The sequence below is a fragment of the Spermophilus citellus genome (assembly GCF_964194105.1).
Source record: "Spermophilus citellus genome assembly, chromosome: 9".
Classification (NCBI taxonomy): domain Eukaryota; kingdom Metazoa; phylum Chordata; class Mammalia; order Rodentia; family Sciuridae; genus Spermophilus; species Spermophilus citellus.
The window spans coordinates 117079420-117091957 of record NC_138191.1 but is presented as its reverse complement, the minus strand read 5'-3'; the positions used below and the strand labels follow the sequence as shown (position 1 = coordinate 117091957).

The following is a 12538-nucleotide window of genomic DNA, read 5'->3' as shown; positions in this document are numbered from 1 at the left end:
TCTGTAGGAATGGATGGGACCATCTTTGTCAAGAGGTTGGGGGATCAGGTTCTGGAGGTGACCTTAGGGGACTTGTGTCATCACCAAGAAGGATGACTAACCCAGAGATGGCGAGGGGGATGTGGGGAAGGTGGAACAGGATTTGGACATAAAGGACAGAGATGATTCAGAACATGCCTACGCTTCCTGGAATCATGGTCAGCCCTGGAGGGAGGCCCGGTGGGTGTGACAAGGGGAAGAGTCCCTTCTGAAGAAGTCCCCTAGGCTAGGCAGAGTCTGCAGTACCTCACTCTGTGGGTGAAACACTGCGGGCTTCTGAGAAAGTTCACTCATCAGATAGCTGAATGCTAAAACTAATAATTTCCCCTTCTTTCAAGTTGGAAGAGTGAACGGGCTCGCTAATTATAGCTTCTGGGACATTTTCTGTCACCAATTCTGCACACCAGCTGGGTGTCTTGACAATTCAATTCAGTTCTGACACTAACTACTAGGAGTTAGCATAGACCCCACAGGTTGAGACTGTCTCCACTTCAGATATCGGTTACAAGTCTGGGGCCACCCACCCATAACACTGGCCCATGGGCTGTCCATCCCACAACCCACCTCAAGATCCATGATTTGGCTGGGCGTGGTGGCACATGCTTGTAATCCCAGTGGCTTGGGAGGCTGAGACAGGAGGATGGTGGATTCAAAGCCAGCTTCAGTAATGGCAAGGTGCTAAGCAACTCAGTGAGATCGTCTCTAAATAAAACACAAAATAGGGCTGAGGATGTGACTCAGTGGTCAAGTTCAATCCCTGGGACCCCCCCCCCAAAATGATCCATGATTTGTTAGAGTGGCTCACAGGACCCTGAGAGGTTGACTTACTGGTTTATTATAAAGGATATAAACAGCCAGGTGAAGAGCTACATTTGGAAAGATCTGGAAGAGTCGCATATGCAGGAGTTTCTGTCCCTGTAGAGATGAGGTGTCCCACCCCCCTGGTGGATGCACTCACCAACCTGGAAGCTCTTGAATCTCATTGCTCAAGGGTGTTTGCTGAGCTCTCTATCCAGCTTCCCAACAACCCCAGGCCTCCCTGCAGGGTCCTGAGAGTTCCCACCTGTTGGCATGTGGTCTTTCTGGTGACCAGTCCTGTTTCGAAGCTATCTAGGGGCTGCCTTAAGTCACCTCATTCGTGTAAACCCAGGTGTGATAGTGAGAGACTAATAAATTCAAGACACCGCCGGACTGGAGTGGAGTAGTAGAGCGGGTGCTTAGCAGGCACCAGGCCTTGGGCTCCACCCCAGCACCCCAAGACAAAAAGACACTTCTGTCTCGCAGGAGACTCCAAGGGTTTTAGGATTTCTATGCCAGGAACCAGGAAGAAAGACCAAATATGTGCCGCCATTTACCACGCACCGTACCCAGGCACTGTTTGAGCAATTTCGCGCATTCACTCATCTGACCTCGCAGCAGCCTGTGAGACAGATGTCCCCACCATTTTATAGATGAGGAATCTGAAGCCAGAGGAAGTTACATTGGCCCAGGGATGTACCAGAAAGGGCTGAATTGGGTTTTGACTCCAGGCAGAGATATTCACCTCTACTGTTCCTTCTCTTTTTAAGCAGTAGATCCTTTTCTTCATACATTTCTTTTTTTTTTTTTTTTTTTTTTTTTTTTTTTTTGTGGTGCTGGGGATTGAACCCAGGGCCTTGTGCATTCGAGGCAAGCACTCTACCAACTGAGCTATGTCCCCAGCTCCAAGAAATCATACATTTCTAAACAGATGAAAATACTGCTGGAGGGCTGGGGATGTGGCTCAAGCTGTAGCGCGCTCGCCTGGCGTGCGTGCGGCCCGGGTTCCATCCTCAGCACCACATACCAACAAAGATGTTGTGTCCCCCGAGAACTAAAAAATAAATATTAAAAACTCTCTCTCTCTCTCTCTCTCTCTCTCTCTCTCTCTCTCTCTCTCTCCTCTCTCACTCTCTCTTAAAAAAAAAAAAAAGAAAAGAAAATACAACTAGACTGGTTGTATGGGGAAAGAGGACCAGCAACCTGTTCTCAACTGGTCCCTATCTCCCCAGAAGATCTAAGGTCAATCCAAGGTCTCTAAGAAATAAAGTAGAAAAACCCTGGCCTCAATGGCCTTCCAGATGCCACCTATTTACTTACTGAAGAGGGAGAGAGATAAGGAGAGAGAGAGAGAGAATCTGAAGGACAGAGAGGGTGAGTGAATCCTCTAAGGTCACACAGCACCTCAGAGGTAGAGCTGACTCAAGACTTCTGGGTTCCTTCAATTCATGACTGTGCCAGGCATTGAGCTAGAGCCTTTGGAACCAAGCATGACTAGGACAAGTGCTCTGAGGGAGCTTGGGATGAAGGCAGGGTCAGCACACTGCCAACATCGCTTATTTCTGTTTCTTTTTTTGAGATGGGGTCTTGCTATGCTGCCCAGGCCGGCCTCAACTCCTGGGCTCAAGCCATTCACCCATCTCAGCCTGCTGAGCCCTGGGAAGTACAGGTGAGTGTCCTGCACCCAGCTGCTTATTTTCTTAAATGCTTCAGCTTCCCCTATTGCCCTCTCCTGGATGGCATCTGAGTTTGTGGCCCTCGGGTCCATTGGAGAAGCAGAACTCACAAACTGGTAGTCACGGGCCACATACTGAATGGCAATGTGTCTGTGAGGTACAGAAACAGGATGCTGGGAAGAAGGATTAACTTTGCGTGAGTATAGGTAGCGATGGAAAATTCCAGAGGAAAGATGGTGGTTGAAATACAGGTTGCGAGACAGGAGAAGATGCGCGGTGTGTCCTGTGAGGTGCACTTCCGGAGCTGTGGCCCTCTTTGACTTCTGCCCAGCCCATACTTGCACTTCCTATTGCTTCCTTAGTACCCACCCCTCTCCAAACAGCTTCCTGCAAAATCCCAAGCCTGGAGCAAATCTGAAAAGGGGGAAAAAGGCTCAAGAGAGGAAAGAAGGGTTGGGGAAAAAGGCTGGGTGCCTGTAATCCAGCTACTGAAGCTGAGGCAGGAGGATCGCAAGTTGGAGGTCAGCCTCTGAAACTTAGTGAAACCCTTTCTCAAAAAACTGGGGTGTAAGCTCAGTGGTAAGGCACTTCTAGGCTTCATCCCCAGCACTGGGGGAGTAGGGGTGGGGAGAGAACGGTTGAGAACAGGAAGAGCATAAGATGGACTGTATATGGACTAGCTGAGTCAAGGTCAAGGCATCTTAAATAGCTCTGATGGTGGGAAAGTTTGTGGAAACTTGCTCTTTTCATCCGGGGCTGTGGGATGCAGAGTCTCCAGCCTCTGTGCTGACAGCCAAGACAAATCTTCTTTCCACCAGGCCTTGGAGGCCACATGGGTTTTCAGTTCAAGTCTGCCCTGAGGCCAGCTGAGCTGGGGACATTGAGAGATGAGAAAAGGCCCTCTCCAATCGGCCTCATACTGCCATTGGGCCTTCATTATGCTGCACTGGTTTGTCCAGGGGCCAACAGGGGATAGGAAGACAGATGGAGTCTGCTCAGGCCTGGCCCCTCAGCAGGTTCCAAGTGCCCCAACAATATTCTCAATTCCTGGCTGGCTCTCTTGTCATTTTCCATAAGCCCTTTCCCAGATGTCCCTCCTCGCAAACAGGCCAGAGAGTCCTGAGATTACCATGTTAGAGTCTGAAGAAAAACGCCATCTTAAGGCATATAAAACAGTAGAGCTGAAAGGACCCTGGAGGACATCTCCTGTGTGAGCAGTTCCCAAATGTCAGGGCACCGAACACCTGCATCTGCATCAGCCCCACACCAGCTCGGCAGAGCAATCTCTGGGGTGGGACCTCGTTATGGGTATTTTTAATACACTCCCCAGGGATTCTGATGAGCGGTTCTAATCCTCTGAATCAGCATACCTCAGGAATTCCTATCAAATGGTCCCCTGGTTTCTGCCTGCACAACTCCAGAGATGAGGGACTCCCTCCCATTCGCCCTGTGGACAGCTCTGATTCAGTCGCTTTCTTTGTTGAATATAAATCTGCTCTCTTATAATTCATTTGTCTTGGTTCTGCACTTTGAGGCATCAATAAAAGCATTCTTTTCTAAGGTGGCTTTAAAAAATTCTTTTAAATTATTTTGGAACTGGGGATTTAACCTAGGGTATTCTATCACTGAGCTACATCCCCAGTCTTTTTTTATTTTGAGACAGATTTTGTAGTTACCCAAGCTGGCCTCACACTTGTGATCCTCCTGCCTCAGCCTCCCATGTAGCTGGGATTACAGGACTACACCACCACGCCTAGTCTAAGGGAGGATTTTGATGTTTAGAGACACAATCCTATCTGTCGTCTCTGGTTCCCACATCTGTTCCCCACAATGACTTCCTGAGAGGACACCCAGGACCAAAATCATCTTCAGTGTGATGGAACTACAGCACAGAGTGCCAAGAAATTTTGGTGGCTCTGTTTCCATAGGGTGAAGCCAAAGCTGCCCATCTGGCTTTCAAGACTCTTTGTATTTTATCTCCAACAATTTCAAGGAGCCTGCTCATCTATACTGCCTCGCATGATATTACCACCAGGTACCGGGTGACATTTTTGGATGAACCAAGGGATCTGGTGATCTGTGCTGTTGTCCACATTATTCCCACTACCTAGATGGTCTTTGCTCTTACCCTTAGCTCATTCTCTTCTCTACAGTTTCCAGTCCTCCTGTAAAGCTCACCTCAGGTGTCATCTCCTCAATAAAGCTTTCCCTAACTCCTCCCTGGGTACTGCATTCTAGTTTATAGGTAGGCCTTTGACACCTTTTTCTAGGTTGTACTAAAACTGCTTGTTTATATCTTGTTCTAAAACAAGTACATGAGAAGACAGAAAGCAGGGGATAAATGTGGTATATCTTCCTGGAGTGTCAATTTTACTTGATGCTCAGTCATTTAAAGCATTTATTAATATAAAACAAGCACAGCTATTCTATGACATACATGTACACATACATGTACAGTCAGCTTCACGGGGGGAACAAGGACAGGGCGGGGGAGGGACTGTACTAAGTGAAGAGAAAAAAGAGTCACAATAGCCAAATGCATACAACTTAATTGATTCCAGAGTGAAAAATAGCTACAAAAGTTTTCAATGCTGGGGAAAATTTGATATGATCATTGAATGGCATTGAGAAATTGCTGTTTTCTTTTTTTGGTACCAGGGATTGAACTCAGGGGTGCTTAACCACTGAGCCACATCCTTGGCCCCTTTTATGATTTTTATTTTGAGACAGAGTCTCACTAAGTTGCTGAGGCTGGCTTTGAACTTGCAATCCCCCTGCTTCAGCCTCCTGAGTTGCTGAGATCACAGGCATGCACCACTGTGCCCGGCTAGAATTATTGAAATCAGGTGGAATAGATGTATATTCTGTCTATAGATGTTCAATATACTAATCTTTCGATCTTAAAATTTCAAAATAAAAAAGGGGATGAGGGCTGGGGGTGTGGCTCAGTGGTAGTGCACATGCTTAGCATAAGTAAGGCTCTGGGCTTAGTTACCAGCAGAGAAAGAAAGAAAAAGAAAGAAAGGAAGGAATGAAGGAAGGGAGGAACGAGACAGACTCTGAATAAGCCAAAGCACTAGCTACATAGGCATGTGGCCTTGGGAACATTCCATCTCCTCTCAGTTTCCTCTCTGTAAAGTGACCTTGGATGGATGACCCGAAGATCTACCTACAAGGTCATTTTCCAACCTATGCTGTTCTTGGGGCTTTTTTCTTCTCCTGGTGCTGGTGCTGGGGATCAAACTGGGGCCTCATGAATGCTAGACAAGTGCTCTATCCCTGAGCCCCAGCCCCAGCCCTGTACTTGGGCCTTTTTTTTTTTAATACATTTTTTTGAATAAATTTTCCCTTCTTCTTTTTTTTAATATTTATTATTTTTCGGCGGTCACAACATCTTTGTTTGTATGTGGTGCTGAGGATCGAACCCGAACCCGGGCCACACGCATGCCAGGCGAGCACGCTACTGCTTGAGCCACATCCCCAGCCCAATACATTTTTTTAGTTGTTGATAGACCTTTATTTTATTTATTTACATGCAGTGCTGAAAATCGAACCCAGTGCCTCACTCATGCCAGGCAAGCATGCTACCGCTGAGTCCCAGCCCCAGCCCTGTACTTGGGACTTTGAAGGAAAGTCAGGAGCTTTTTTTTTTTTTTTTTCTAATATAAAGTCCCACAACTACCAGGCAGAGATGATCATGGTGGCTCTCTGGCTGAGCTCCTAAATTTAAGCTCAGAAGAGGCTTTAAAAGTGCTCTGAGGGGCTGGGGTTGTAACTCAGTGCTTGAGTGCTTGCCTCACATATGTGAGGCATTGGGTTCCATCCACAGCAACACATAAATAAACAAACAAGCAAACAAACAAATAAGGATATTGTGTCCATCTACAACTTAAACAATAAATAAGTATAAGTGCTCTGAAATTCACATGGAGCTTGGCATCACAGCAAAGTTGACTGGCCAGGCTTCAGGCTGCCCTCCTGGCTGTAGTCACAGCCACGGGCAGCACCAGTATTCCCAACTTCCACTATCCTTTTTTTTTTCCCCCCAAAAAAACCACTGAGGCTGCCTCTGAGATTTTGATTTAATTTGGTCTGGGATAAGGGCCTAAGCATCTGAATTTTTTTTTTTTAAGATGGACACAATATCTTTATTTACTTTATTTATTTATTTATTATGTGGTGCTGAAGATCTAACCCACTGCCTCACATGTGGGAAGCAAGCTCTCTACCGCTGAGCCATAACCCCAGCCCCTAAGCATCTGGATTTTAAAGGTGATTCTAATGTGCATTCAAGGTTAGGGGTCAGTAAGGCCCCAGCTAGGCTGACAACCTGACTTTGCCAATTACCAGCTGGATGATCTTGGGCAAGTTACTATTGCCCCTTGTGTGAATATCTAGTCAGATATGGCACATATCTGACACTGAGCCAAAGAGAATGGCTAACAGTTAAGGACAACTATTGACCAAAAAGAAGCAGCCTCTGAAGTTCCCCTAGGAAAGATTGAAACATTCTGGGTTTGTAAAACCGATCTCAAACACACAACAGAATTACCTGGAGGTCTTTTAAAACAGATTACCAAACACCTCTCTCCCACAGAGTTTTTTTTTTTTTTTTCCTTTCCTTTTTTTTTTTTCTTTGTATGGTGCTAGGGATCAAATCCAGGGCCTTGGGCACGCTAGGTAAGACCTCTGCCACTGAGCTACACCCCTAGTCCCACTTTCTGATTCAGTAGGTCTCAGTGGGGCTCTAGAATTTGTACTTTTAGCAAGTTCTCAGGTGCTGCTGCTCTTGCTGTTCCAGAGTCACTGTTGTAATGCAGGGCTTCTCCACAGCCCACAGTGACATTTTGGAGCAGCTAATTCCTTGTGCATCCCCGCTCTCTAGTCTCTACCCACTAAGACACCTGTAGCACCACACAGTATATATCCAAACATTGTCAAATGTTCTTTAGGGATAAGTTAAAGAATGCAAGAGTCTAGATGGGTTGCAGAGTTGAGTGAGGAAAAGAACTTGAAATCTAGGAAAAATTAGTAGAGGTCATAGTTTGATGCAGTGGGTGGGTATCAACCTTGGACTTTTCCAGAGAAGATCACTATGGCTGAGGGGTAAAGACAACTAACTGGCCAGCAGGTAGACCTGGAACTCAGACTGGGTTTCGTTTGGTCCCCTAGGAACAGGGGCTGTTGAAGTTAAGTCTGGTTTTCTCCCTTGTCCTGGGACACTAGCTGTTAAGCTCCAAAGTCTCTTGATTCGTTTTTGTTTCTTTGGTACTAGGGATTGAACCCAGGGCCTCATGCATACTAAGCACATGCTCTACCCCTAACCACAGCCCAAATGTCCTGAAAGTAGCAATCCTGTCATAACCCAAATAATATAACATCCTTCTTAAAGGCTCAACTGCCTGCAACCCCAAATTGCTGAGAGCTCTTTCACCAGCTTCCCATCCCCCACGTTGAGATATTATTAATAAGCAGCAGATTCTAGGTCTATCAGTGAGAAAGAAGCAAATACTTTAGCTACTAACCAGAACTATAACCAGGTGATGCTTGTCTTTGAAGCCAGCAGTCCTGCCTGTGATCTGCTTACTGGGAATTGCAGCCACCTGGTCCTGTCTCCCTACAGGACTCATCCTTGTGCACCCACTTAAATAGGGGTCACCCATCCCTGCACGACCAAGGGAAGCAGGTGAGGGAAAATAATAGCATCCACCTGTGTTCTGATTGGTTAGTCTGTAAATAAATTGCTTAGGGGGTTAGGACCAAATGGGGTGGTTATAGGCTAGGGGAAAAAAATAATTACACTGGAGAGGTCAAACAAAGGAAAAAATAACACGAAAATATCCCTCCCTAACAATTCAGCCCACCAGAAGCCACCCAGCAAAGGAGGAAAAAAATAAAAAAACAACAAAAAAATTTTTTTTTTGCTCTTTAAGTGCCAACAGTATTAAGCACTAGAGACTGTAGAAGTCATAAAGGGAAATTAACTGAAAACCAGAGATGCCATTACTCATTCGGGAGCAATCTATCTCTCCCAAAGTGAGAACACAATTTGCACCCTCTGGGGATGTTTTATACTCAAATCTTTTTTTTCCCCAGGCTGGGCTGGGACTTCTCTTCAAATCCTAAGTGGCACTGCTATTTCCTGCTAATAGCTCCACCCAGGCACTTGAACAAGGCACTTGGAGGACTGCAGAGGCTGAGGTCAGAGGAGAGCCCTAGCAGGTTGTAACATCTCATGAATTGGTGGGTTTCCAAAGTGCAGTGTCAAGGTTCAAGCCTGGTTTTATCCCAAGCCAAGAAAGGTGAGAGGGGTGGAAGGGACTGGCCTAACTGAGGAATGTGGGATGGGCCCCCAGAAAACCCAGCGACTCAGGAGGTTTGCAAGTTTGCAGCCAGTTTTGGCAACTTGATGAGACCCTGTCTCAAAACAAAAAATACGCAGAGGGATGGCAGTGTATTTCAGAGGTAGAGCACCTCTAAGTTCAATCCTCAGTATCACAAAAAATGAAAAAATAAATTGAGACATGTGAACCTGGTGCTTTAACAAAGGATTAGGGAGTCACCTGTGATAGTCTGGGGACACAAAGAGCAGCTCCTATGCCATGTTTGGCCGTATCTCTTCTGAATAACTTTCTCAGGCCAGAAGTCTGAGAGTCACCATTCCCTCTGGAGATCTCACAGTACTTTGTATATTACAGGTTCCAAGTGAAGAAGCCAATTTCATTTTGTTTAACCCAGTTTTTCTCAAATTTACCTGAGCATGACATCTTTATGCTTCAATGTACATAACAACCTACGTGGGGCTTGGTGTTGTGTGGAGTACATACACTCTAGGAAATGCAGGATCCAGTACCTGCTCAAGCTCTCCGGGATTTGGCTCCAACTCAATTCTTCAACTGTTTGATGTTCCCCAACTCTAATCACACTCAAGTCCTTTGGTTCCTGAAACGTACCATGCATTCAAGCTCCTGCCTGCTGTTTCTTGGAATGTGCAAGTTTTTTTGTCCACCTGGCAAGCCTGGCTCATTTTCTACATCCCAATTCAAGCATAATCACATAATCTGTGAAATTTCCTCATCTCTCCTAGGCACAATAAATTGCTTCCTCCTGGGTTTCCAGTGCACTTTATTCAAACTTCATTCACTGTATTAAAAGTAATTGGTTTGAGAGCTTTACCATCCTGCTGCTTCCTTCATTAATGAGTTAAATAAATCTCTGGCATGTGCTCACTTAAAAAAAGTAGTTGATATGAGATAGTCTTTTCTACTAGTTTGTACATTTCTCAAGATGGCAAGCAGCAGGGCACGGTGGCACATGCCTGTAATCCCAGCAGCTTGGGAGGCTGAAGCAGGAGGATTGAGTTCAAAGCCAGCCTCAAGAAAAGTGAAGCGCTAAGCAACTCAGTGAGACCCTGTCTCTAAATAAAATAAAAAATAGGGTTTGAACTCAGTGCCCCTGAGTTCAATTCCCAGTACCAAAAAAAAAAAAAAAAAAAAAAAAAAAAAAAAAAAAAAAGGACAATATCTCATTTATCTCTTTTTTTAAAAATATTTTTTAGTTTTAGGTGGACACAATATCTTTATTTTTATGTGGTGCTAAGAATCGAACCCAGTGCCTCACGCATGCTAGGGGAGTGCACTACCACTTGAGCCACAGCCCCACCCCCTCATTTATCTCTTTCCTCAGCAACAACTACCACACCTGTCACAAAACAGGGATTGGTGTTTGTTGGATGATTATGCCACAAATCCAGGGTAATATAAATTCAAGTTTGTGAGAAAAGTATAAAATTAAACATGTTCAGAATATGTTGGAGATGTGAAGACCTTTTTTTGACATTAGGAGATTCAGAAAAAACATTCACTACTCAGAGCCAGATGGGATTCGTCAGAGCCTGTTTGAATGTGGGCACAGTCACTTGGAGACCCTGGGATATAGTAACCTGCCTTAGTTGTAGAAGACAGATATTAACATTTCTTTTTTTTTTTAAACCAGGGATTAAACCCAGAGATGCTTAACTACATCCCCAGTACCCCCTACCATTTAAAAAAAAATTTTTTTTTGTAGTTGTAGATGGACAGAATGTCTTTGTTTATGTGGTGCTGAGGACTGAACCCAGTGCCTCACACATGCCAGGCAAGCACTCTGCCAATGAGTTACAGCCCCAGCCCTGCCCACTTTTTAAATATTTTATTTAGAGACAGGGTCTGGCTGAGTTGCTAAGTGCCTCAATAAGTTGCTGAGGCTGACTTTGAACTTGTAATCATCCTGTCTCAGCCTCCCAAACTACTGGGATTATAGGCATGTGCCACCATACCCGGCAATAACATCTCTTAATGTCCCTGTCAGTGTAGGAAAAAGCAGACAAGTAAACAGAATCATAAAGTCTCAGACACAGTCATGACCAAGTTCCATCAAAATATTTGCATATTCCATCTGAGTTATGAAGCAGCATTCCAACCAATGTCATTTTTACCAGAAAAGATCACTGCAAGTCTGTTCACTTCAGGAGCCCAGAGTACAGAGACTGCTGCTCAGAAAAGTGCTTTGGGTAGGAGGAAGAGAAGACATTTGTGTACAAGTGCAAAAGAGCCAGGTTCTTTTAGATCTTATCACTTCTAGTAGGAGGAAGGCATTTGTTACTGATAAATTATTATTCTTTTTTTTTTAAAGTATTTATTTATTTTAGTTTTTCGGCGGACACAACATCTTTGTTTGTATGTGGTGCTGAGGATCGAACCCGGGCTGCACGCATGCAAGGCGAGCGCGCTACCAATTGAGCCACATCCCAGCCCCGATAAATTATTATTCTGTTTATCATTTTCAAGGGAATGAGGAAACCTAAAAACATAGAAAAGGGGGAAAAAGTCCCAAGTAAACATCTTCTCTGAAGTCTCCACCCCTTATCCAAAGTACTGGGAATTGAACACAGGATACTCTACCACTGAGTTACATTCCTATCCCTTTTATTTTTGAGACAGGGTCTTGTCAAGTTACTCAGGGGTCTCACTAAGTTGCTGAGGCTGGTCTTGAACTTGTGATTCTCCTGCCTCATCCCTCTGAGTTGCTGGGATGACAGGTATGCGCCACCACGCCTGGCTTTTCTTTGAAGTTTAAATGGATCGTAACCCCTGGCCACAACACGCTCTGCTCTGATTTGTAGCAATCAAGCCTCAAAGAAAAGAGAGCAATAAATTCAATCCCATGGCTCTTGTAAAAAGGCATCTATTTGGCTTTTAATACAAAATGACTCAGATACATAGAAAGAAAATATCATACAAGCCAGTTACTGAATTAAAAACAAAACAACCAAGCCCATCCAACGAATTTCAGTTGATATTCCCTGCCTTCTGCCCAGATTAGAAAACAGGTAACTGCAAACCAAATGTCTGTCCCTTTGAAGAAATATTATTAAAAAAAAAAAAAAATAAAAAGGCAGGAAAGGAGAAACCAGTCCCTGAAATCTGGCAGGTGGTGTTAGAGGCTACTGGGAGCTTGCCTCTATCATCCTGGCACATGGAGTACAAGTGGTGGTTGGAATATGGACACCACCTCCTCTCTGTCTTGCTAGTAATGGTCATCTGAAGGGAGATCAGCCTGGGCACCATTTGACGCCAATTATGCAGCCTGAGGTCTCAAGGTCAAGCAGTCCTGGAGTCTTCCATTCCACAGCTTCACTGAATCTCTCCCATGTACAGTCTCTTGTCACTGGATGCTGAAAGAACTGAGGTAAAAGAACAGAGAAGACAACTGGAAATAATGAAGGCTCAAGGAGACTGGGTGCTCAAGGGCTCTTGTGTCAAGAGCCAATTTTGGTATATAAGAGCAATTGGATGTAACTTGAATTCCCCTTCTAAACAGCATCTACAGGAAATTGTAGTCTGGCTTTTCAATCCAAGTCCTCTCAAAACCATGAGTTTGACTGTACCGTGAGAAATACATTATCAGGCTCAAAATTCTGATGTCCCTTGTCAGTCAAACCCCAAGGAAAAGATCTTCCTAGTTACTTTAGGAGACAGGAAGTG

At 44.9% G+C, this 12538-nt stretch overlaps 1 protein-coding gene across 1 annotated transcript in view; it reads right to left on the bottom strand.

The window, feature by feature from the left end:
- Nucleotides 1-11315: 11315 nt before the first annotated feature.
- The window catches only part of SNRNP40 (small nuclear ribonucleoprotein U5 subunit 40), a 36014-nt gene continuing 34791 nt past the window's right edge, over nt 11316-12538 (bottom strand). The window contains exon 10 of the mRNA XM_081306770.1: nt 11316-12237. Within this exon, the coding sequence (XP_081162896.1) occupies nt 12188-12237 (50 nt within the window). The 3' untranslated portion in view covers nt 11316-12187. The remainder of the gene's footprint in view (nt 12238-12538) is intronic.